At 51.1% G+C, this 23,883-nt stretch overlaps 11 protein-coding genes across 11 annotated transcripts; 6 read left to right on the forward strand and 5 right to left on the reverse strand.

Annotated features, from left to right (window-relative positions):
• Positions 1 to 2,028: 2,028 nt before the first annotated feature.
• Positions 2,029 to 3,914, forward strand: CCOS01_04995 (manganese lipoxygenase; the record flags this gene model as incomplete). The annotated part of the gene is made up of 2 exons (XM_060453176.1): positions 2,029 to 2,394; positions 2,454 to 3,914. 2 exons carry the CDS (start codon positions 2,029 to 2,031, stop codon positions 3,912 to 3,914), a joined length of 1,827 nt encoding a protein of 608 aa, XP_060317134.1.
• Positions 3,915 to 5,380: 1,466 nt separating this feature from the next.
• Positions 5,381 to 5,611, reverse strand: CCOS01_04996 (uncharacterized protein; the record flags this gene model as incomplete). Its single annotated transcript, XM_060453177.1, has 1 exon — positions 5,381 to 5,611. The coding sequence occupies one exon, from the start codon at positions 5,609 to 5,611 to the stop codon at positions 5,381 to 5,383; it is 231 nt and encodes a 76-aa protein (XP_060317135.1).
• Positions 5,612 to 5,846: 235 nt separating this feature from the next.
• On the forward strand, positions 5,847 to 6,911 carry CCOS01_04997 (protocatechuate 3; the record flags this gene model as incomplete). Its single annotated transcript, XM_060453178.1, has 3 exons — positions 5,847 to 6,278; positions 6,334 to 6,354; positions 6,411 to 6,911. 3 exons carry the CDS (start codon positions 5,847 to 5,849, stop codon positions 6,909 to 6,911), a joined length of 954 nt encoding a protein of 317 aa, XP_060317136.1.
• A 318-nt stretch (positions 6,912 to 7,229) lies between these two features.
• CCOS01_04998 (major facilitator superfamily transporter) lies at positions 7,230 to 9,097 on the reverse strand (the record flags this gene model as incomplete). The annotated part of the gene is made up of 3 exons (XM_060453179.1): positions 7,230 to 8,348; positions 8,409 to 8,493; positions 8,544 to 9,097. The coding sequence occupies 3 exons, from the start codon at positions 9,095 to 9,097 to the stop codon at positions 7,230 to 7,232; spliced, it is 1,758 nt and encodes a 585-aa protein (XP_060317137.1).
• A 1,589-nt stretch (positions 9,098 to 10,686) lies between these two features.
• CCOS01_04999 (uncharacterized protein) lies at positions 10,687 to 10,908 on the reverse strand (the record flags this gene model as incomplete). Its single annotated transcript, XM_060453180.1, has 1 exon — positions 10,687 to 10,908. One exon carries the CDS (start codon positions 10,906 to 10,908, stop codon positions 10,687 to 10,689), a length of 222 nt encoding a protein of 73 aa, XP_060317138.1.
• Positions 10,909 to 11,910: 1,002 nt separating this feature from the next.
• Positions 11,911 to 13,862, forward strand: CCOS01_05000 (major facilitator superfamily transporter; the record flags this gene model as incomplete). Its single annotated transcript, XM_060453181.1, has 2 exons — positions 11,911 to 13,222; positions 13,276 to 13,862. The coding sequence occupies 2 exons, from the start codon at positions 11,911 to 11,913 to the stop codon at positions 13,860 to 13,862; spliced, it is 1,899 nt and encodes a 632-aa protein (XP_060317139.1).
• Positions 13,863 to 14,799: 937 nt separating this feature from the next.
• On the forward strand, positions 14,800 to 15,398 carry CCOS01_05001 (uncharacterized protein; the record flags this gene model as incomplete). The annotated part of the gene is made up of 2 exons (XM_060453182.1): positions 14,800 to 15,157; positions 15,217 to 15,398. The coding sequence occupies 2 exons, from the start codon at positions 14,800 to 14,802 to the stop codon at positions 15,396 to 15,398; spliced, it is 540 nt and encodes a 179-aa protein (XP_060317140.1).
• A 654-nt stretch (positions 15,399 to 16,052) lies between these two features.
• On the forward strand, positions 16,053 to 17,725 carry CCOS01_05002 (uncharacterized protein; the record flags this gene model as incomplete). The annotated part of the gene is made up of 5 exons (XM_060453183.1): positions 16,053 to 16,873; positions 16,935 to 17,001; positions 17,063 to 17,249; positions 17,326 to 17,509; positions 17,587 to 17,725. Coding segments are annotated over 5 exons (1,398 nt in total), but the record flags the coding sequence as incomplete, so codon positions are not given.
• A 938-nt stretch (positions 17,726 to 18,663) lies between these two features.
• CCOS01_05003 (cytochrome P450) lies at positions 18,664 to 20,343 on the reverse strand (the record flags this gene model as incomplete). Its single annotated transcript, XM_060453184.1, has 1 exon — positions 18,664 to 20,343. The coding sequence occupies one exon, from the start codon at positions 20,341 to 20,343 to the stop codon at positions 18,664 to 18,666; it is 1,680 nt and encodes a 559-aa protein (XP_060317142.1).
• Positions 20,344 to 21,266: 923 nt separating this feature from the next.
• On the reverse strand, positions 21,267 to 22,766 carry CCOS01_05004 (AMP-binding enzyme; the record flags this gene model as incomplete). The annotated part of the gene is made up of 1 exon (XM_060453185.1): positions 21,267 to 22,766. The coding sequence occupies one exon, from the start codon at positions 22,764 to 22,766 to the stop codon at positions 21,267 to 21,269; it is 1,500 nt and encodes a 499-aa protein (XP_060317143.1).
• An 850-nt stretch (positions 22,767 to 23,616) lies between these two features.
• CCOS01_05005 (uncharacterized protein) lies at positions 23,617 to 23,832 on the forward strand (the record flags this gene model as incomplete). The annotated part of the gene is made up of 1 exon (XM_060453186.1): positions 23,617 to 23,832. One exon carries the CDS (start codon positions 23,617 to 23,619, stop codon positions 23,830 to 23,832), a length of 216 nt encoding a protein of 71 aa, XP_060317144.1.
• Between the last annotated feature and the right edge of the window lie 51 nt (positions 23,833 to 23,883).

Genomic DNA, 23,883 nt, shown 5'->3' on the forward strand with positions numbered 1-23,883 from the left:
ACTATTGAACGGTTTCTCACTTACTATATTGCCTTCTGCATTTTTCCGGCATTGAGACCCGGGTAAAGTTTCCATTCTCCTCGTGTATAACGGTTCATAGCGATGCTGGGAAGACACGGCTTAGGAAGTCTGAATTAGTTAGGTAGTAACTGTGGCTCGGCTTCTTTGCACGCCTGAGTGTTGACCATTTCACAATCTTCCACCAGACTAAGTACACATGTTACACATTTCGTAGTAATAGATCCCTCTGAATTCACTTGTATCTGCTCCCTGGGGACCTTGGTAAGGATGACCTTCTGTCTGTATAAGCTTCACAGCCACTGGAGTTCTTGAACCCGAACTCACGTGTGTCGTTATTGAATCCTGAGAATGACATTCAAGTCGTACGTTATCTTGATCCTCAGCGTGGATCACATTGCTTGTGAACTGCATTAGGGTTGCTCCTGGTCTGATCAAGTAAATCATATTCAGTTTGCACATGGACGTCGTTCAATTTCAAGATGAAAGAAACACTCAGCGTACTCACTGCGAGACTTGAAAAAATTCCGAGTTCGATCTGCCAGAAATATTTCAATGATGGGACGCAGCAGAGAAGAGGACTGCTGCAATCGGCTAAGAATTCCTTCGCAACTGACCACAGGCCACAGTAGGTCTATCCACCTTCAGAGCCGCAGCTGATATGTCGTTTCTATGCGAATCAACACCGTTGGAAGAAAGTTTAGGGTTTAATGAACACGAGTGGATTTCCTTAGCCCTCAGCACACGCATTACATTCAGCATCGTGCCCGTGTGATGCGGTAAGCTGACGGCAGGAAATCGAGTGACACAAATGCGCCAGCCCCCATACAATAGGTCTGTGGCATCTACGAACAATGAATCACATGGACCTTTCAATATTGCTCAATGAATAAGCTAACATGTGGGATTGGGGTTCTTACACTTTGCCTCCTCGTGCGGCTTCCGCATGTTCGTCGAGAGCAATGGGGCGCAGCTTGGCGAAAAGGACGAACGCCTCGATGCGACCAGTATTGGGGTGATTGTGAGGTACTTGACGATAAGCATCAAAGGCACGTACTTTATCCAGACTCGGCTAGTCTTGTGCATCCGTTCGACCCTTCTAGTTCACTACGCCGTTGGACAGTGACAGTATTCAGGTCATGTCACCCCATCTAGCAAGTCATGTCTAAGACTATTTGAGCTATTCGTTTGGGAGGGGTGAGACCCGATCGCTACTTCACCACAGCCGCGATGTGGGTTCGTCCGGGAGCAGCTACCGGCGGCTGAGTCCTCGGGGTAGGTTTTAAATCTTTGGCTACTACAAATCAAATTTGGAAAATCGGGCGGGTAGCAGCGGTGTCTAAAGAAATTTGTATAGAGCGCTTGCAGTCAAGTGTCAGAAGTAAACGGAGACGGCTGCGGCTCGAGGGAACAAGAATCATCCAGCAAGGCACTCGAAGCTCTGAGCACGAATGAGAGTCATGTTGCAGTCGTTCAAGTAAACACGCTATGAGCCCATGTTGTGACGATCCAAGGCTGGAGTCATGAGTGAGGCAGTTTGTTTGAAACCCTTGAACCTGTCCAATGTCGCCGTTCTAGTTCAGCACTGCACAGCTTAAAGACCATAGTCTTAGACAAATAGCACCCATCATCTATGCGTTGCACAATGTCGGGTGATGAATGGAAAAGAAACCGATCTATTGAGACATTCGGGTGAGGATATGCGCGTTGCAGTTGCACAAACCACACGGTAGCATGCTTGCGATGCGGCGATTGGATCAGCTGTGCGGAACGATTAGCAATGGTCGGCGTAGGAAGGGTTGCAATGTGCAATGAGAATCGAATGCAGCCCTTTTGGAACTTTCCCTTGTGGAGGTATTCCTTCCAAGTAACATTATATAATTGCTAGAGTCTGAATAGGTTGGAAGTGAATTTAATGGCCTTTATGTTCGGCAACGACATTGTGGTCTATCAGTTCAGCTCTTCCTATGGCGCCCTATTCTCAATAGACATTTGACGTTGATCACAAACATGAGACTGTATTTCACCTTCAGCATACTGGTGGCAATTGACAGTGTCAGCGCAGTTAGCAGCCAGTCGCCCTCCGTCACAACTGCTCTCAGCCCGACAACTGTGTCTACACAGCAGGCGGCCCCGACTAAATATACTCTACCTAACGAAGATAATGACCTTTCCTCAAGGGCAGAGGAAATCAAACTCAAGCAACAGGTAATCACCTATGGAGAACCATTGATAGGAGATACATCCTTCTTCCCCAATGGATCGTTGGGGACCCAGATTTCCTTGCGCGATCAGAGCTTGTGGTTGAAGGATTCGGAACATGTTGCTCGATTTGCGATCAATGAAAGTGCCGCGGCGCTTGAAGACATCACCAAGGTAGTCCAAATCATGTTCATTAATGCTAATAATCGTCTGGCTAACACCTATGTATCAAGCATGGTGGCCTCAAGCGTCTCGAGGACTTCAAAATCCTCTACGATGGTCACTGGTCAGGATCGGTCCCTGGCGGCATCGCCAAAGGCCAGTTCAGCAACTTTACATCGGACCTTTTGTTTGCTATGGAGCGCCTCTCAACCAATCCTTACATCATTCGCCGTCTGACCTACAGAAAGGACAAATTACCTTTCCCTCTTGACGATAAGACAGTCAGGGAGATTACTGGAACAACGCTCGACTCACTTCATAGGGACGGTCGTCTATTCTTGGCCGACCACAGCTATCAGAAAAAGTACTTCGCTCAACAAGGCCGATACTCAGCTGCGTGCCAAGCGCTGTTCTACCTTGACAAGCGCTCCGACCACTTTCTCCCCCTGGCCATCAAGACGAATGTCGGCGCTGACCTTACATACACACCCTTGGACACGACTAATGAGTGGCTGCTGGCCAAGATCATGTTCAACGTCAACGACTTCTTCCACGGCCAGGTCTATCATCTCCTTAATTCCCACGATGTTGCTGAGATTATCTACCTAGCTGCCCTTCGCACGCTCAGCAGCCGTCACCCTGTCCTCAACCTCATGGAACGACTCATGTATCAGGCTTATGCTATCCGACCCATAGGCGACAGAGTGCTCTTCAACCCAGGCGGTTTCTTTGACCAGAACTTTGCCTTTTCAAATGTGGCCGTACGCCAATTCGGTGCAGAGTTCTATCCGACTGTTGCCGGTCCGTTTCAAAGCAATTACTTTGAGGATAACCTGCGATTACGTGGTCTGTTACACTCGCCTTCTGGCCCGAAACTTCCTCATTTCCCCTTTTATGAAGATGGGAAAGAGATCATTGGAGTCATTCGGAAATTCATTGAAGCTTTCGTCGAGGCAACCTACAAGTCTGATCGAGTGCTGTCCAAAGATTGGGAGTTGCAAGCTTGGATTACCGAATCCAATGGTCCTGCAGAAGTCATCGACTTCCCATCAGCGCCGCTGAGAAGCAGGAAGCAGCTGGTTGATATTCTGTCCCACATGGCATGGTTGACAGGTGTTTCACACCATGTTCTGAATCAAGGTGAGCCCGTGACGGCGTCTGGCGTGCTACCACTTCATCCCCTTTCTCTGTACGCGCCTCTTCCTACGAAGAAGGGACGAATCGAAAACCTCCTCCCTTGGCTCCCCAACGAGCAAAAGTCGGTCGACCAGATTACTCTTCTCGCACGTTTCAACAGGCCTCAGGTTGTCGAGAAGAACCAGACTCTGCGATACATGTTCAACGCTGAAAGTCTTCTCGCCGGGACCAACAGGGCTGTTGCGGTGGCAAATGACCGGTTCATGAAAGACATGGGTAGTATCAGTAGGAGGATCAGCGGGCGGCGATTTGACAGCGAGGGTTTAAGTCAGGGCATGCCGTTTATCTGGACCGGCATGGACCCTGGCGTGATTCCATTCTACTTAAGTGTTTAGAAACTGTTCGCACACAATTGGCCAACTTCTATGGTACCTTGGATATGGGTCACGTAAACGATCGGGCATGGACAATGATGAGGTTCAATCCCTGCGAGGGGATGTGGGCAAACGTCAATAATTAGCAATCGGCAAGTACGATCCAGGTAAAGGGGACGCCGACAGCTTGAACAATACGACTCTAACCCATGGCACTATCTCCCCGACATCTGAACTAAAAGGGGATGAGCATAGGGACCCAACATACCTAAGCTTGTCAAACTGGTAAAAAGATCGATGCTCCAAGCACATTTATGAGTATTTCCTCGCCTCTGGATAACGATTTGAGGTGCCCTTCTCAACGTCATGAGCGCAAAATTCTCCAGTCTGATTCAAGCATTCAAAGGTGGAACCGTCGATCTTCGGGCTCTATCAGTACAGAGCATCAGCGGATTTAGACAGCTACTGAGGACTTAGGAATCGTTGAAATATGATGGCAGCTGCCGCCGCGCCGCGGACTTCGGGACGGAGAAGTTGTGACTTTCCTAACTAAGATGGCAAGAGATTCCGGTTCCCGAGTCACGCTTCTTGGCAAATACTGACGTAACAAGGAACGGAGATGCGTATGAGTGGGTGCTGTGACTGATTCCACTGGAACGATATGAGTCGTGTTGCTGTGAATTCGACTCTTGGCTCTGCCGGGCCCTTCTCGAAAATCCCCACCTTAGAGAAATGCTCTTGCGGGTTGGCAAGACGTGAGAACTTGTCGGAAATAAAATTTACCACTTACGGCTTTTCTCGCGGACTCCCAAGCTCCCTAGTAGGAATTATGGTATATGCAAAGTGATCATAGGCTCTGCAGGCCAAAAAGGACTGGCTGCCAATAGTTGGGAGGTGAAAAGGGTTCTTAAGGCTATTGATATCACACCGCGTCGGCTCAAATCCGACGCGCCACTCGGGGATTCTGCATAATACACTGCCGCTCCTCCAGGGGTCAGTCACCGGAAGTAGTCTGGACTCTGGAAAATTCGCAACCACTTCGTCAGCAGATTTTAACAAGCGAAGGCTCTAGTTGATGCACCTTCTAGATTGAAGAACTTCTGGTAACTGTCGAATGGGACAGCTTCCGATTTTTTCGACGCCCGCATTCCGGTCTTGGGTTGTAATCGATGCGGATCTTGCAATGGCATTTTGCCAAGGCGAAAATCTCCTATCCACACCCATGACAACATCGGCGACACCACATCAGTGATCTTTCGGCTCGGGTCAACCGCGGCTCTCATCGGTCGCCCAATGCCTCCACTGATTATGCTTGGTCGTCGGGTCAAGGTTGATTCAACGTGCAGTGACCAGGCGGACCGCCCCTGAACTTACGCGGCCAGGAGTCTTGGCGGCCCGCCGGGGATGGCGTCCGGGTGCGGCTTGGGGGCTTCGGACCCCGGAAGTCAACCGTAATATCTGGGCCGTGATTGGCGAATCGCCTTTTACTATGCGACGAACTGCCGAATGGGGAATTGATCAGAACGTGGTTCTTCGGGATGTGGGAGCGACCTGTGGTGCGAACCCGACGTCAGTGGAGAATTGGAGATCGTGAAAGGTGGACTGCAGCTTGGTTTGGCAGTTTCACGGATCTGAGCGTGATGAGAGGGGGGCAATGACTGACAAAAGAAACGTCCTGATGAGATGAACTTGTTTTCTGGATCCTCGTCAGGGGTCATACGGGACGAAGCAGGGGAGATGATATTTTTCGTCTATTCGTGGAAGGTGAAGAACAATCGAAAGAAAGGATGAACGTATAAATGAAGGATCAGCTCCCTCGTTGTTGATCAGTTCTAGCTTGATCAGCAGCTTAGATCTCGGTAGCTTGACTTTGACAATAGGTCCCAGACATTCTCTCGTTGAACAGTCTCTACAACACTCTTTCTCGACTTACACTCTCTTTCAACCTACAATATGCAGTTCCAGCTCCTTGCTCTCGCTACTGCGCTCCTCACGGGAGTGGCCGTTGCTCACCCGGGTCATGACCACACTCTGAGCCACTCAGAGATTGCCCGCCGTTCCAACCTCGCCAAGCGTTGCTCGGTGCAATCCGGCCAGTTCCAGGAGGTTCGCAGGAAGCGTCAGGCCGAGAAGCGCTCGCTCGTCAGCCGCTCTCTCGTTCAGCGCGACAGCAATGTCACTATTCATACTGAGGGTCCCCACTATAACACCCTTCAGAACGACACTTGCGTCCTGACGCCCGAGGTCACCAAGGGACCCTATGTCTGGCCTCAGTCTCAGACCCTGCGCCAGGATATGAGCGAAGATCAACCCGGTGTTCCTCTCTATCTGGATATTGGTGTTCTCAACGTCAATACCTGCGAAGTTATGAGCGACGTCTTAGTCGTAAGCACCCCTAATCCCAATCTGAATCATGATATTGAGCGCTGACCATCACCAGGACCTTTGGCACTGCAACGCTGTAAGTAAATTGAAAGGCTTCAACCCTCACACGTTGACTAACTGGATTGCCCATAGACCGGATCTTACAGCTCATTCACGGGCCACAGCCCCAACACTCCCTTCGAAGAGCTCCTCGACCAGCTCAACGTCACTATCGGCCCCGATCTGGACCTGCACACCGACGCCACCACCTGGCTCCGCGGCATCTGGCCTACCGACTCTAACGGCATCATGGAGATGAAGACCGTCTTCCCTGGTTTCTACGTCGAGCGCACCATTCACATCCACGCCCAGGTCCACACCGACTGGTCCGTCCGCAGCAACGGCACCGTTGTCGCTTCCAACATTGTCAGCACCGGCCAGCTCTTCTTCGACGAGCCCCTCAGCCAGCAGATCATGGCCCTTGAGCCCTACGTCAGCCACACCGAGATCAACCGCACCACCAACGACATTGATAGCATCTTTGCCGATGAGAGCAAGGGCAACTGGAACCCCAACATGGTTGTCGAGCCTCTCGACGGTGAGGATGTTACCAAGGGCATGCTCGCCTACATCACCATCGGTGTTGAGGCATAAATGGCGCAAGACGGACTATGAATTTTGTATCGGATATTCTAGAGAGGCCGGCGTCTGGGTTAGTTGATGCTTAGAAGTTCGGAGATGACAAATAGATCACCAAATTATTGGGAAATCCTCACCTTTGCCGACAATAAGACAAGCTACATATTTCTTTCACGTGAATGGAAATTGCACTTGAAAATATTGTACATTGGTATCGTTCATGTCATTATGTACTTTACGTACACGTCGTTGGTAGTCAACCTTCGCAATGCATGCTCATAGCAGCCTACTTCGTACTTATACCCCTTTAGCTGCGTTCACACTCTTTGCTGTTCAAAGGTTTTTGGGCTCCAATTGCTCCTCGGGAGCTTCAATGACGCGACGTCCACCCTTGGAACGTCGATCGGCGTCCAGGGATTGAGCAAACTTGGACCTCTCTCTAATGACGGGCCCCTTCCAGTAGATGAGATATACTGGAATGGTGACCATGAATGCCAGACAGGCAAGGACAGTGCTTGCATACTCAGTGTGTCGTGAACTTCCAATGTTCTCATACAGTGGAGTAGAGTACATCGCTGCAATGCCAGCAAGGAAGTCTCGTGCAAACCCATTACCACCGGTAGCAGACGCAGAGTAGGGTCCGTATGCGGCGATCATGTAATCGACCGTGCTCATGTAGATGGCAAAGTTGGCAATGGCGATGAGGCAGGAGAAGATCATGGGCGCGATCCAATGAGATTCGGGAGGTCCCATGGAGGTCCAAGCGAAGCCGAAGAGCCCAATGGTTTCGAGGGGTGCAAGATACAGCAACCACTTCAGGCGACGCTCAGGTGCGAGTGCATCAGGACCTTTCGCCTTGATGACACGATGGTCTCTGATGATCCATGGCACATAGGAGATGTAAGCGAGGATATAGCCGATATTGATTGGGATGAAAGCCCAGGCCTTTTGCAGAGTCCCGAAACCCCACTTGTTGAACACCGGCGTGAAACCTTCTTGGAAGGTGAAGATAAGGGCATCGGAGAAACCTGAAAGCAGAGAGCAGGAGAGAACGATGGGCTCTCTAAGGAACATCTCAAAGGGACGCATCCACGTGATGGCAAACTCGTGCATCGAAAGCCGAGGCTTCTTGACCTCGTTGGGTCCGTAGATATTGGTATCTTCGCCGGATGTGCGTCGCCGCTTTGCTTCCCTGTCCATGATTATGGTGGAGCGGCTCTCGGGCATGAAGAAGTGGACGGCTTGGACGACAATTCCGAAGATCATCTGAATCCACAGATTCCAGTACCACGGAAGAAACTTCTGAATAGGTCCTCCAGCGACAGGGCCGACGGAAGTTCCGAGAACGGAAGACAGAACGACGAAGAGGACTGCCCACTGCTGCTCCTCGGGCTGGTAGAGATCAGCAACCATGCCGAGAGTCACACTACCTCCAGCTGAGCTGAGACCGCCCTATTCAGATCAAGCATAGTCAGTTACTGGCTCACTAGCATAGAAAGATCTCTGACTTACTAGGGCTCGAGCGACAACCATGCTGCCGAAATTGGGAGCCAGTGCAGCAAGGATCTGCCATATGTTGACGAGGAATAGGGAGAATCTAGACTTAATGTTAGTTGTGAAAAGCTAGAGTGGCCTCGAAGTGCTTACTGCAAGATCTTCCATCGTCCGAACTCCTCACTCCAAGGAGCCCACAGCTCACATCCAAAAGCGTAGAGAACTAAGAAAGCACACTGTGCACTACGTGCCGCCTGCTCACTGACATGGAACTCCTCGCTGATAGGAGTAACAGCGCTAGGAAAGACACTAGTGTTGAAGTTCATAGACACCTGAACGGCAAAAATAGAGGAGAGAAGCATCCACTTTTTCCATGCCGGCCACGAGTATCCCAGCAGATGATAGCACTCATCCTCGGTGATGACACGCTTCCCATCGGGGGTGTACTCAGGCTGCTTGCTGCTCGTTGCCCTTGCTAGGTCTTCCTGCCTGCGCGTGCCTTCAGCCTCTTCGTCTCGGCCCAAGCCGCCTTCAAAGAAGCCCCCGGTTGGCGCATCCTCGGACTTTTCGTTGAGGGGCTGTTGTGGTTTATCGCCGTCAAAGCTCCGGTCGACGCGTGTTACGCTGCTGTCTCGGGTCGGAATCGTCTCATCGACGTTGCTTGGTCGCGAGGCCCGCGAATTATCACCAGGAGGCGCTGAAACCATGTTGAAAATACTAACTCTGACGAATAGCTGCCTCGACCCAGACGGTAGGTGTGACGATGCTTGCCTTTGACGTCAGATTTAGGTCAGAAGAACGCCAAAATATTGACCTGGTGTGCGTCTCGATCGTCGATTTGAATGTGATAGGTGTGCTGATAGAAATTCATAAAATTAGGAACAACCCATCTCAGAAGTCGATGGTGAATGCTATCTGGAACATCTGCCCCAGATCTCCCTTCCCCAGGTCTTCGGGCTTGTTTATCAACTTCCAGATTTTCCACACGGAAGGCAAAATTTCCTGCGTTTAGTTGGAGATATGACGCTATCCTGCCAAGAGTCTACTTGCGATGTTACTGCAGCGTGTCTATCGGTGAAAAAGAGGATCCGAGGTAAGATCCAGAAAAGTCTCCCTTTCTGAGTTGAGGTTCTCCCGCATCCTCCTCTAATTCGGCTTTCCGATCCAGCGGAGCCGAAACACTGGGAACCTTTCTGCCATTTTTCTGCTCATCTCTGGGGTCTCAATCGAAGAAACGGTCGCATATCTACTGCAACCTGACATCATCATCCCGTAGAAATACTCAGATTTGCGGGTCGGCGGTGGAAACAATGACGGAAATCTGGAGCCGGTGAAGCGCGGGCCACGCAGTTTATCGGCGATACTCGCGGTGTTGATGTGGGTTTCGTTCATGTCGCCTCAACCGAACTTGGAAATTGCACAATTGCGATGGTTTTCAGCTGTCCTAACACGGGCGAAATCCCAGGTCACTCTGATGTTGTGGGATGGAGACTGGCTTATGGTTGTTGTTCAAGCGTAACCGTCTAGCTGGAGACCATGCTGCGCGATGATGTATCCAGAGAGTGGGCACAGTTGGCTCACTCTAAGCGTCTAGTAGGGTGCTTTTGCCAACGTCTGAAACAATGCGATGAGTCTACAAGACTCAGGAATTAATCTTGCGTAGATAGGTCGAGCATCAACTGATCCTGTCTTATCTTTTCCACTCGAAAAGCCTTCCGGGATGCAAGAGCTAGTATACGAAGGGCCGGTCGCTCAAAGCGGGGCCGCGTCCGAAGGTGGGGCCGTGGTGAAGTCGGGTTTGTCCGTACCAAGTCAAGCCGAGTAAATACCGGATTTGGACCCTAGTCCCTTCACAAATGCGATTTAGAATGTGATTTACCTCACCTGTAATCGCGTTTGAACTCGTTGCGAAAGAAATTGGGGTGGTCAGAAAACATGTTATACAATATGGACAGCACGCAATTTTTGGCTGTGGTCGCGAGGGACCGAGACACCTGCAGGGTTTGCTGCAGAAGATACTTGGTCATTTCAGCAAACTGCCTCAGGTACGATACAGATACTCGAGATCTACGATGGACTGGGTTTACAGAGAGAACCCCCTGTCATGAAGTCGGAAACAGTACCTAAAGTACGCTGAGAATTTTGTATTGTCACCTGCCACACAGACGGTAGGCCTTCTTCTGTAGTCGGGATGCTCCGAAAAAGTGAAGTCAACCAAGCCAGTCACACAGTCTTGGAAAGTTGACTGGCAGCTGGGGCCTTGTGGCCGGGTCGGCAGAGGATGGGTCCAGAAAGCTTAACAATGCCGCACGCTACGGTACGGACTCATCATTCCAACCATCAACAGGCTAGACATTTGCGGTGTTTTCAACGACTTGTTGATGTAGAGGGCAGTGAAAAACTGTGAGACAATGTGCGTCAGTCTTGACATGTGAAAGACAAATACGGAAACAGGCTTCAAAGATAACAGCAACCACAGGTTCAGAAATGCCACTGCAATTGGTTGCGGATATAGCATTAGCCGGTGATAAGGGTTGTGATGCGCTGCGGGTGCCTTGCAGCGCATGGCGTGGTGGCAGCCGGAATCACCAAGACGTGGCGGCTCAAGAGAAGGGTTCCGGATCGACATCGAACACACATTGACAGAGCCGATAATTGCCTTTAAAGAACCAGAGGGGTAAGTTGGGCAAAAACTCATCTGTATTTGCTGGGATCGGAAAACGGATCCCGAAGCAAGATTGATTGAAGAGCCGGGGGCTCGTGGCTGAGAATTGCCTATTGTATCTAGATAGGAAATTTCAGTGCGAGACGAACAGTGGCGCAAGGGTCTGGACCCCTGTGAAAGTCTTGCAAGTGGAGCCCCGATGACGGATCTTGGAGGCGGAAACTGCCCGGTTCTATCTAAAATTCTAACTATCTTCTTCGAGGCATCGAAATGTTTGGTGTTCTTCAGCCCTACAGATAGACAAAAACAGCGACGGCGTAACGAAACGGACCCCCATGCCAAGATGTCTAAAAGTTTTCACTCCGTTGGGTTGAGATTTTCGGCACCACCCCGCCGGTGGCCCCCTCACGAGTCACACACTCACTTAGACCCGACTCTTAGATTTTACCCAACAGCGCTTGCTTGACAATCATTGGGAAAGGTTCAGTGACAAGGGACACTTGTGGTGTCCGGCGTGAGATTGGCGCGCAAACAAGCCTGTGGAAACCTGTGGAGCATCGCGACATGAGAATCGCCTGAGGTCTGGGAGATGAACATGACAAAAGTCTGCCATGTGGCAAACTCTGCAGCCACTGCCCAAGTGATAAGGGTTTATTAGGTTGATATCATTGCAACCCTTCTTTCTCATGGAGCGAGTCCATCGCGAACACTACATTGTTCACCGCGATTTCATGTATTTCAATATCGTGAGACGCTGGTGAATCTCGAAATCGTTTCCTGTGGTTGACGTCCTTCCACATAATCTCATTTTCCCTTCTAATCTTCACTCTTTTTTTGCAACAGAGACAACAAAAGATGCCCCACGACAAGCACTCTCTTGACCACCGGGTCTCAGCGGACGGTGACGGCGAGCCTCTCGGCCGCCGCACCTCGGCGCTTGAGGAAGCCCCGACTTTCGTTCCACCAGCGGGTTACCCAGGCATGCCCGTCACTCGCCGCCGAAGCACAGTCTCTCAAACCTCGCGCGTAACATTCGAGCACGACCAGTCAGAGGACCTCGATGAGCTTGTACGAAGCGCATCTGCCATCAGCCGGCACAGGTCAAGGGATAGGCGCGAGTCCAAAGACAACGTCTTTGAGTTGCCCGCCTTCCCCAAAGCCGCGAAACCCGGCCCCGTGAGCACCATTCGCGAAGTCCCTTCCCAGTTCACTACCCCTCAATCAACACGGCCGCCGTCCCCCGTCTCCGGCTTGAGCTCGGGCCCGCCCTCACCCGGAGGTGGGTCCGGTACCCAGACGCCCGCTGAGTACGAGATTGGCGCAGGGCAAGCCTACCCGGACGTCGGCACTGTCGCATCGTTCCGAGGAGCCATCGTGCTGCTCTGCACCTGCGGCGCTCAGCTCATGGACAACATCTTCATGACGGCCGTCAATATTGCGCTCCCCGCCATCCAGAAAGACTTCAAGGTTAAGAATGCAGAGCTGCAGTGGCTGATCTCGGCATACACCTTGACCTTTGGTGGCTTTCTTCTTCTCGCCGGCGTCTTTGCGGATCGCTTTGGTCGCAAGATGATCTTTTGCGCTGGGATGGCTACGCTGAGTGTATGGACAATCGCCAATGGTTTCGCGACCTCGTTCATTCAGCTGGCCATCTTCCGAGCTTTGCAGGGTATCGGCGCTGCCATGACCGTGCCTTCGGCTGTCGGCATCATCAGCAACTACTTCATCGCCAAAGACCGCACGCTTGCACTGACAATCTTTGGTGCTGCGGGTGCCGTTGGGTTCTGCCTGGGTCTTATCTTTGGAGGCTTCTTGACTTCGTCGCTTGGCTGGCGGTACATCTTCTACATCCCCACTGCCGTCACCAGTATTCTTGGCATTATCGGCTGGGGTCTTCTCCCCAAGGACAGACTTGAGGGCACCGCGAAGCCCAAACTCGATTTTGTTGGCGCTGGCCTGTCGACTGCTGGCCTCATCCTGCTCAGCTTCGTGCTTTCGAGTGGCGGTGAGTACGGATGGGGCAAGGCCTTCATCATCGCGCTGCTGGTCGTCAGTATCGCCATGATTGTTGCCTTCACCTACGTTGAGAAGAAGGTTGCCAACCCCATCATGCCGCTGTCGCTATGGAAGCTCGAGAACTTTGCTGCTCTTTGGATCGGTGGCTTCGGTAAGTCATACACCTTTCTTCAATACCAAGACCATGTGCTTACCCTTGAACAGTTTCATATGGAGGATATCAGACCACGATCTACTACACCACTCTCATCGCCCAAGAGGTCAACCAACTTAGCGCAGGTCAGACCGCCCTCCGGTTCCTCCCCATGGGCGCAACCGGCTTCATCTTCAGCCTCTCCATGTCCCGCATGCTCGAGATCTTCAACACTAAGCTCCTCCTTGTAATCGGCATGGCCATCTGCGCTATCGCGCCTATCCCTTCCGCGCTCATGCGACAAGACGACCTCAACTTCTGGAAGCACGTCTTTCCGACCACCGTCATGGGTGTGGCGGGCGTAACTATCGTCTACTGCACTATCACCGTCGTGCTGCTGGCTTCGGTGCCGGTCAACGTCAAGAGCCTTTGCGGCGGCATGATCAACACGGCTTTCCAGATTGGCAGCGGCGTCAGTCTCGCTTTGGCAGGTGCTGTTGTCCAGGCTGTTGACACTAGCAAGGGACATAGTGACCTGCGGCAGTACAACACTGGTTTGCTGTGCTGCTGTGGTCTCGCTGGCATCGGCATGATTGCTAGCGCGTTTGGAGTGAAGAACATTGGCAAGGCGGTGGGCGGGCCTGTGATGGCACATTAATGACTTGATGACGAACTCAAAGACAATAGAGGCATAGAAAAAGCGGCCATAACGGAACATCTGAATGTTTGCTAATAGACTGCTGCTTGTTTAGATGCATAATTTCGTATAGACTTAGACTTGGTTCAGTTAGCGATTATAGTATGAGGAAAGAGCGAATCCTTTTGCGGTAGCTGACTCTTGAGCGTTGAAATCTGAAAGAAGAGATCTTGATGGCTATGCGGAGTTATTACAATGTGTTTTTGTCTCGTGGAAATATACCTTTTGGGGTGCAAGGAGGATCACTTTGATTCTGAGGCGATTTCAAATGACTTAACTTACACAGGCAATTGGGCCATCTATGAATTAGGTACCAATAGAGCGATACTGTTTCGCGTAGCACCGATGTCATACTCAGATCGTGCCTATATGCCTACACTGGAAAATTTCATGATGCCTCAGAGACTGTTCGAAGATGTGACGGAAAGAGTTGGATCGATTCGCCGTTGCTTGCGTCAGCACGAAAGATCCGAATCCTTTCGGGTCCATCCCACTCGGCTCAAACAGCAACAGTGAACTGGTGAGCAACACAACCAGCACAATCCGAGTCTTCCATCGATCGTTAGAGCAGAGAAAAGGATGCGAAAAAACTTATGAAACCATTGCATATTCTGTAATCAAGCTATCATTCTCACAATAAGATCAACTTAGTATTGGCTTGGATCGTCCGGGCCGCCGTAAAGTTGCCGGTTGGGGCCTACCCTTGCACTCAATCAGGCCCCACTCGGCGTCCGTTTTCTTTCCGAAGTTGCTCGGAGCTTACGGATGTGGCAGAACACCGCATCCCGTGTGCTTGTTTCAGCGGCATCAATGGGTACTATATAATCTAATATTTGGATATAGGCTGACGCCTATCAATTGATCGAGTCAATTTCGTACTGACTCTCTCAGTACCACAATGGCGTTCGGAATTCCTTCAATCATGACAACCCTTGCTCCCTACCATATCATCTCTTACGGGACACTACTCGGCACGTCACTGTTTCAGACGTTTATCAACACCAAAATCTGCTATCTCGAACTTCCCAAGTCCGCATTCACTACATTACAGAAGCGCCTGTTTCCGATATACTTCCGATGCCAGGCACTTCTCCTTGTCTTGACAGTCCTCACGTTCCCCCCTCATGGCCCAACATCCTTGTTCAAGGTGAAGAGCAACTGGATCTCGCTCATGGTTGCGGGGGCAACATCCTTGGCGAACCTGCTCGTCTACGGGCCGAGGTCTAGACAGGCGATGATTGATCGCACGCATCAAGGTGAGCCCGGCCAACACGTTCTTACTACTATTCCTCTCTTCATATCTAACACCGAAAAGAAACACGCGATGCGAGACGTCCTGGGGATGTCGATGAACCGAGTCCAAACATGCTTGCTGTAAGAAGACGGTTTTCAAGAAACCACGCAATGAGCATTCACCTCAACTTCGTCGCGGTCATTGCGATGTTGTGGTACGGTTTCAGCCTGGCATCTCGCATCCACATTGAATTAGATTCATAAATGCGGCTTTGTGGGTACTACTGCTAGATTCAAGATTGATCTCCTTCCCTGTACCTCACCATCTCAGCATGTACACATGCGCCTTACGTAGACTTAACGCGTAGCCACGAATTAACGGTCTCTCAACTCCTTTGAAATGTTCCTAGTAGCTGGATGATTTGATCGTTAGCTGCGCAGACCTGGGGTAAACTGGGTGTTGCTAGTGCCCTAGAAAAAAGCACTGTAGCGCATGAGTAATGCTTGCCACAGCCGAGAGCCCGCGGCGTTTTGTGACTTGCTTCTCCACATTTCGGTAGTAAAATCTAGTCACCTCGGCTTCTTCAATCTTCAAGCTGGCGACGCCTCCGAAAGAACACACCGTTGACATCGAATAACCTCGCCGACTTGCGAATTCCGTGCGCTCATCCACCTGAGATTTGACTCTGGGATAATGAGCGGAAATTCCTCTTCGACTAGTGCTGTGAAGCCTGGGATTGATCGCGCTCGCGTGGCTTGCAAAGCGTGCAGGTCCAGACGGGTCAAATGTGACGCAGGGGACGCTCATCCCTGCTGGCAATGCCGGACACGCCAAATCCCTTGCGAGCTTGTAGAATCTAGGAGGGGCAAGTAGGTGTTTCCGCCCAGCCCGATGCAAGTCTTTTATTGAAAAGAAGCTCACGACGCGCCAGATATATCCGTAAAAAGCGCAACTTGCAACGCAATGAACATGAACCCCAGGTTCAAGCTTCACAAGTACAGCCCGGGAGAAATGAGCAGGGCTTAGTAGAGCAAGAGACGGAAGCCCCGACCGAAGTTTTCATCGAAGACAGCAGCTTCACTAACAGCCCCGTCACGTCCGATGGGATTAGTAACGATGGCCAACTCCAACCAAGTCAAACACAGAGAAATCAAAGGCAACATCCTTGTTCGGTAGATTTGAGTCTATCTTACATCGTCGAGGTTGTCCACAGACCAAAAGATGGCTCAACCGAGCCTGTCAAAGTCCACTATCCTATCCCGGCTTGCATCGCAGACCAGTCTGCCTACAATCATGTACCCAAGGTCATAGAGACGATTTCTCTCCAAGAGGCCCTCACAATGCCGGATCCACAAATCGCGGACCAGCTCATCCGTCCTTTCTTCGAGATCATGCATGTAGCGTACCCCGTGTTCGACCGAGAGAACTTCTCACGACAGTACCGTCAAGGCCAGGCATCGCCTCTAGTCCTGCAGGCTATGTTCCTCCTCGGTTTCACGGTATGCGATGACAGTCTCATCGAGGAAGCTGGCTTTACTGATCGAGCTACGGCGAGGAGAACGCATTATCTTCGCGCCAAAGCTCTTTACGATGCGGAGTACGAGAGTGATCACATGAATCTTGTGGCTGTTATGCTGCTTCTAGGTTTCTGGTGGGCTGGCCCGGAAGACCAAAAGGATAATTGCTACTGGGTCAATTGTGCCGCGACTATGGCTCAGTCTCTCGGCATGCACAGGTCGTATGTTGCAACTAGCCTATTGCCTTCCTCTTAATCAACAATGGATGCTCATAATGTTCAGGGTGTCACACTCGGCCTTGAGTCCACGGATACGATCACTTAGGAAGAGGATTTGGTGGGCCATCTACGTAAGTCCAATACCTATATAGGTTACTTAGCAGACTGAAGTTGATCATCGTATTCTCTTAGACCCGCGATAGACACACCTCTGCAGCATTCGGCCGGCCATGTCGGATCCGTGATGAGGACTGCGATATAGAGCCTTTAACCGAGGAGGACTTTGAGTTCGATAAGAACGGTGATGAAAGACTTATACCCGCTCAGCACAAATACCACGTAGCATATGTCATGGAGATGGCGAAACTGACTACGATATGTGAGCGTCTGCCCTTGAGTCTAGACTGATGACCTCTCAACCTATTCCGGTGCGAACCTAACACACACCTTCATAGTGGGGGATATAATAGTCGCTGAGTTCAGTCCACGTCGTGCTATGATTGAGAAGTACGAAGCCAAGTCGCTGAAGAAAGAGCTCCGCCGATGGGTTTCAAGTCTGCCGGCGCACCTGAGTCCAGCGCCGCTCGATGGCTCGCTCGGCGCTTCATTCTGGGCTAGCATGGTTCAGTTCACTTACCAGTAAATGCTCTAAACTCATCTTAAAATCGAAATCCTGGGTTGACGCTCTATAGATACTGCCATATCCTCCTGTTCAGACCGAAGGCTATCGATAACCTCACGCCGGCAGAGTCAGAAAGAGACAAGCAAGCTCGCATGGCAGCGGACGCCATCACTCGCAATGCAGAAGACCTACTCGCTGCTGAGAATATCAGATCCGCACAGATACATCTGTAAGAACTCCTTAAATGAGGCTTGAAATGCCGACTTCTGACAGTATCCAGTGTTCCGACATTATTTGGCGCTCTTTCCATCCATACCATCGTCATTTGCCGCAAAGACCCAATCCGCCGGCAACTAGCCGAAAACAAATCACGGCAATGCTTGCTGGCGTTGAGTCAACTGTCGAAGTCCTGGCCTGTCAGGTTATGGATATCAAAATCGTTCGTCAGTCTGATGAGGAGACTTACCGGTCAGGGGTCCATCGTCAACGTGACATCTAGCATCGTGAGTACTCTCGGTTTTTCCTCGGCACTACGTCATTCTATAGCGTGCAAGTCCTAATGGGAGTCGAAGCATGGCCCAAACTACCGAACATTTGCCCCGCAGTACGCGGGCGAAGAAGCCAATCCAGCTGTATTAAGTTCGTTCCGTGGCAGTGACGGAGTCTTGGATTCTGCAGGCCTCAATCCATCCCAGCCCGAGGCACCATCGGGAACTGAAAGCTTTCATCAGGCAACTGATCAGATGTTTTATGACACTTTCTGGGCGGACTATCTGGATAACACTTTTGATGTTGATCTTCTCATACACTCTCATTCGGGCTTTCCTAGCAATCCTTCCGGGCAGCAATGAAAGATTATTGATTAGATAATTGAGTTGAAGAGAATCCGCTGGAAATTCTGTAGTACTACCAGACGACAGTTTATTATTAGGATCAAGCACAAGAAGCAAAGTGCAATCATCAGTGTTCGTGCATTAGACGAACCAATGCTCCCTGATTTGGTTTGGTGAAAATCCACGCTTAACTACCTTAATATGTGGGTTCCATCAAAGGATGTTCCTTTTATGTACAAGTTCATATCATGCCATATCGAAATCGAAATGAAGGAAAACCTGCGGGGTCGGTTTATGTCGTTGTACTGGGCAATTATATACTCTTGAAGAACGGCGCTCTACATTGGTTGAACGTAGCACTGAGTAGGTCGTCTGATCTGGGCATCTGTCGACCCATATGTGCTCAGGCGACTCTCAAGCTCAGGGAACTCGAAGCTAAGAAGAAGCATGCTTATCATAAACTTCATTTCCAATAACGCAATTTTCCTTCCGAAACAACCTCTCGCACCGGTCGAGAACGGCAAGGATGGGCCCGCAATAGCGTTGAATGTGCCATCGGAGCGCATCCATCTCTCCGGCACAAACTGATCTAGGGGTGCCAAGTTGGTATCCCAGCGTTTGGATTTCCGCTCACTGCCGTACTCTGTATAGTATTCCTGTAAATGGGAGGGTCCACCTGTAACTAGGAGAACGGGGGTCCCAGCCGGGATGTTGACTCCTAGGATCTGGCACCCAGTGATCGTCTCTCTGAAAGCCACAGGGCCAGGGTACGATACACGGAGGACCTCGGCAATGAACGCATCCAAGTATGGCACATCTGTTGAAGCGATATCAGAAGCAGTTGGGAGTCCAGATTTATCGAGCCCGAAAGCGTCAACGAGGGCACTTCTCAGGCGTGCTTGTACAGCCTGGTTGTCTGCCAGGTGCTTCAACGCCCATCCGAGCCCGGCACTTGTTGTCTCATGGCCAAAGATGAGGAACTGGAATAACTCGTCCCTTATCTGGCCTTGAGTTGAGGGGTCGATGTAGAACATCGAGTTTCTTTTCAAGACTTCCTGTAAGCCACATCTCGGATGTCTCTGGTCTCCATTTTGACTCTGAATGCGAACAAGCGCAGCATTGATCTCATAGTTGAGGATGTTTGTGACGGCAGCCTGGGCACGGCGAAAGTATGAGAGCTGACCTATAACCCACTTCGACAGGCGCACACTGATGCTCGTCGTCACCCAGTTGAGACATTGGAGCAAAATTTCCATTGAGTGAACCAACAGCGGCCCATCCCTGCATGGTCCAAGATCTCCTTTGTTTAGTGATTGCGCTTTAGGGTTTACTTTTTGTATCTCTTGTTGGAGCAAGCCAAGGTCTAAGCCCAATGAGATTGCGCCAATGGCGTCTAGAGCGGTTGATTTGAGGTCATCTGTAGCTCTGAATGGTTGTTGGTCGTTGGCCTTGGACCTGAGCTTCCACAAGTCGATGAGTCGTGATATGGACTCATGGAACCTGGGAGCAGCGACCTCATGGAGGAACTGCGATGAAGAAACAACGCCCCATAAGCGTCGTTGAGATTTCAACTTGTCATTTGTCTTCATACTGAACGTCGCGTTCGGCATGATGAAGCCAAACATGTCGTAGATGAGCGATGCCCTGTCCATCTCACCCAGTTTCCTCATGGCAATTTCCTCGATCTCTGGTAGATCGGCCAGAATCACAGTGGGTCTCCTGAGGGAGAAGGTTGGGAGGAATATCTGCACGATCGGTGACTTGAGATCGAGGGATTCCCGAGAAAACCAGCTGAATGCTTCGCCGCTCAGGAGCCAGTAAGTGCCGAGGGGGGCGAGGTGTCCCGCTGGCATCCATCGCCATCTCCGTTTGTAAGGGATGCCCGGGATTGGGAGCGGTACTGTCAGGTGGATGATGAGAAGGTAGAATGAGAGTGAGACACCGACGACCAACGCCAAGGTTGTCTTTTGGATGTCGATAATGGGGGTCAAGCCCCAGAATGCTCCACTGCCGGGCATTTTTGGAGGATGGAGATGCTGGTATCAGACATGGTGAAGTTGGAAGAAAAATGGGTGTACGACCACCTGAAATGGAAATACGGATTTCCAGGTTGGTAATGTCCAACTGACTTGCTGCAGACAATCACAAAGGAGCAAATTGTCAGTGGCGTCCTCGGCGAAGGCCCCAAATTGTGACTAGGCAACAGCAAACTCAATAGAGGGGCTCTTTAGCGGCTGCGCGGTGAGATAGCGATGCTGTCAACATCATAAGCGCTTGTCTTAGAGTGACAGCACGTAGGCTGAGCGAGGATTGTTTCATTGGTTAGTTTTGCCCAGCGATTGGCTGACACGGACTTTGATGCTCAATATAGCAAGCTGATGTTTAGTCGACGCGCTTGAGTTGTGCAGCTTGCATCCTGCGCCGTAAGACGGGGTCTGGATTCGAATCCTTGTCAGCAACTTTCACAAGATTGCCGTCCGCGTGCCGAACCACACATAGGATGACCGCGGTGGTGCCCCCGCAATCTGATTCCCGCCATCCGGATTATGTGAGACCGATGGTCGGAAAGGAATTTAGCTTTTTCGGTATTCTTACTTTGTCTCCTCTGCCCACCTCAACTGTGTCGCAAAGTCGAAAGGCGCTCTAGGATTGAGAGTACGAGGATCAGCAGCACCGCAACACCACAACCCATCAGACCTAGGCCCTCTCACGATCTCAATCCACAACTCCACATGAGTTGATCATCAGCGTCGATGGTTTAGTGGTAAAATTCTCCGTTGCCATCACGCAGCGTCGGGGAGCCGGGGGTTCGATTCCCCCTCGACGCAATCTTTTGCATTCTACAGCGGATTAGAGGGATTCTTGACTCTTTTACATGTTGTTGCAATTGCTATCAATTTTTCGATGTTGCAAAGGCTTTGAACCAAATGGATTCGTAACTTCAAAGTCTTGCTACAGAGTCCTCAGTCAACATATGCTTTTGGACCTTTCCTGACCCTGTACGAGGAAAGCTCCCGACAAAGACAGTCTCTCTCGGAATCTTGAACCGAGCAATTAGTGACTGACAATGGCTGACTAGATCTCTGTGAGTCAGCTGAGAGTTTGGCGCTACAATGACATAGGCACGCCCGGCTTCGCCCCAGAGCTCATCGGAAACGCCCACAACTGCAACATCTAATACCCCGGGATGTTCAGCCAGTGCGGCCTCAACTTCGGCGGGATACACATTCTCTCCCCCAGATATGAACATGTTCTTGCGCCTGTCGATGAGAAAAATGTAGCCCTCCTCGTCGACCCGCCCGATGTCCCCAGTCCGAAACCAGCCGTCCTGGGTGAAGGCAGCCATATTATCGTCTAGTCTATTCCAGTAGCCCGTCGTGACGCTCGGGCCTGAGACCAAGATCTCACCAGGCTCACCGACGGAAACTTCCTGGTCACCTCCGTCCACAACTCGGACCGCCGTCAACGGTCCCGGAAGACCCACTGAACCGGCCTTACTGCTAATTAGCTCTGCTGACAGCGGCATTCCAGAGCAAGTCCCCATTTCAGTCGATCCATAGCCATCCACCATTCGGACCCCACGACCCAGCCACCACTTGATCCTAGCTGGAGGGTTGGGCGCACCACCAGTAAAAAGGGCTTTCAAGGCTGACCATGCTGATGGGTTGAAATTCGATGCGCCGGCAAGAGCCTCGGCCATCTGAGGCACGCAAAAGTAGTGAGTGACGCCGAGTTCGGCATCGCTAAGGCGGACATTGGTTGTTTCCGGTTGAAATTTGGAAGAGACGATGAAGGTGCCACCTCTCATGAGCGAGGGCCATATCTGGGCGACGAGCCCCATGAAGTGGAACATGGGACCGTCGCACAAGAAGACACTCCCCGTGTCGACTTCTGTCAAAATGCTAAAATTGAATGTCGTCGCCAAGATACTCTGACCGGTCAACATAACCCCCTTGGGTGCCCCAGAGGTTCCGGATGTGTAAAGAATGATGCACGTCTCGTGCAAAGGCCGCGCTTCCAGCCGAGGGCCAGGCTCTGCGGCATCCACGCTCGCACAGAATGTCAAAAACCCAATGTGGCGACAGCCAAGAGGCAGTTCCGGTGGGTCGTCGTGATCTGTGAAGAGAATGGTCGGAGTGCAGTCTGCCAACAGCTTCGCGAGCTCGGGCCGGGCGAGGCGCCAGTTCAGCGGGACATGGATTGCGCCCAGCCTCATCAGTGCTTGTTGCAGAATGATCTGATGGACATTATTGACCGATACGGTCGCCACTCTGCCACCGATCTGGACCCCATTCTCGGATAGGACCGCGGTTGCGCGTTGGATGTCGGCGTTGAGTTCCGCATACGTCCACCGGCGGTTGGTTGCGAGGTCGATGCAGGCCAGACCGTTCGGCCGTAAGCGTGCATGCAGTTGCACTGGGTCCGGAGCGTGGAATTCCATCAGTGCGCTGACGTCTCTGTATCAAAAGCTTGAAAGGCTAGAAAAGGTTGAATAATTAGAATGGGGTATGTTGTACGGCGTTGGGCTCTTATTGACGAACCGTAGTTTCGGTGTAGATATCTTCAGCGAGGATTGCAATGTGACTTCTGAGAGACGGTCGCCGCGAATGAACGTCACTTCGTCAACAACCCCTGCCGTATATGATGGCGTGTTGATGATTGGAGCGTCAGATACAACAGCCGGTTTTCCACAGGGTGAAGTCAGTATGGAGGGGCGTTTTGACACAGAAGAAAACGTGTCGGATTGTGAAGACTTCGCCGAGAGTGCTCGTTGTTGATTACCTATATTAACAATTTGCCGTTTACCAATAGTTAGTTGAGACAACGAGCGCCCGGTGATGTTCGGAGTTGTTTCCAGGTTTTTGTTCTTCAACTCCGGTGACAGTATCTGCCAACGTGCAGGAACCTATCTGCTCCATATCTTGCAACCCATTCGGTATGCGGACACGGGGAGTCGGATCCTCCCTCGCCAGCATGCAGGTCGCAAATGGTGTGGGTGGGGGACAACCACCAAGACGCTGTGCCGTACAACTCTTGATCCTTCGCATCCTACCGATGTTGTGCTGCAGCTCGACAAACCACGCATTCCTCCCATTTTGGAAAAAATGTCATAGGGGTTCATCCCGCAAGAAGATGGTGTGTTGACGTATTCTTTTCGACACTTACCACCAACAAGTCTGCACAGTGCATATTTGTGGACTAAGCAGCCAACGAAGGGGCAGATTTCACCTCAGCTTTGGTGAGAACTTTGAAGGATATCCACCACACTGAAGTCCCGTCTGACCTAAGATATGGAACGCCGTCGGGTTGTAAGCTTAATGCGGTTGGATCGTTGGGTCAACTTCGTGTTCCTCCTGTGCCGTACCTCTCCCGACCGAATCAGCTTCATGAATATCACAGGCCACATGAACAGATGTGCGGACCTCGGAAGTTTCCTTTACGTACCGATTCGCGATGATGACTGTAGGGAGCCCCGGACAAGAACCAATGTAATCAAGTTTTCCTGAATTAGCCGCCAACTCTTTGCATGCCTAGATTGACGCTATTGGAATGTCAAA

Source organism: Colletotrichum costaricense (assembly GCF_030867565.1).
Source record: "Colletotrichum costaricense strain IMI 309622 chromosome Unknown Scaffold_4.1, whole genome shotgun sequence".
NCBI classification, from domain to species: Eukaryota; Fungi; Ascomycota; class Sordariomycetes; order Glomerellales; family Glomerellaceae; genus Colletotrichum; species Colletotrichum costaricense.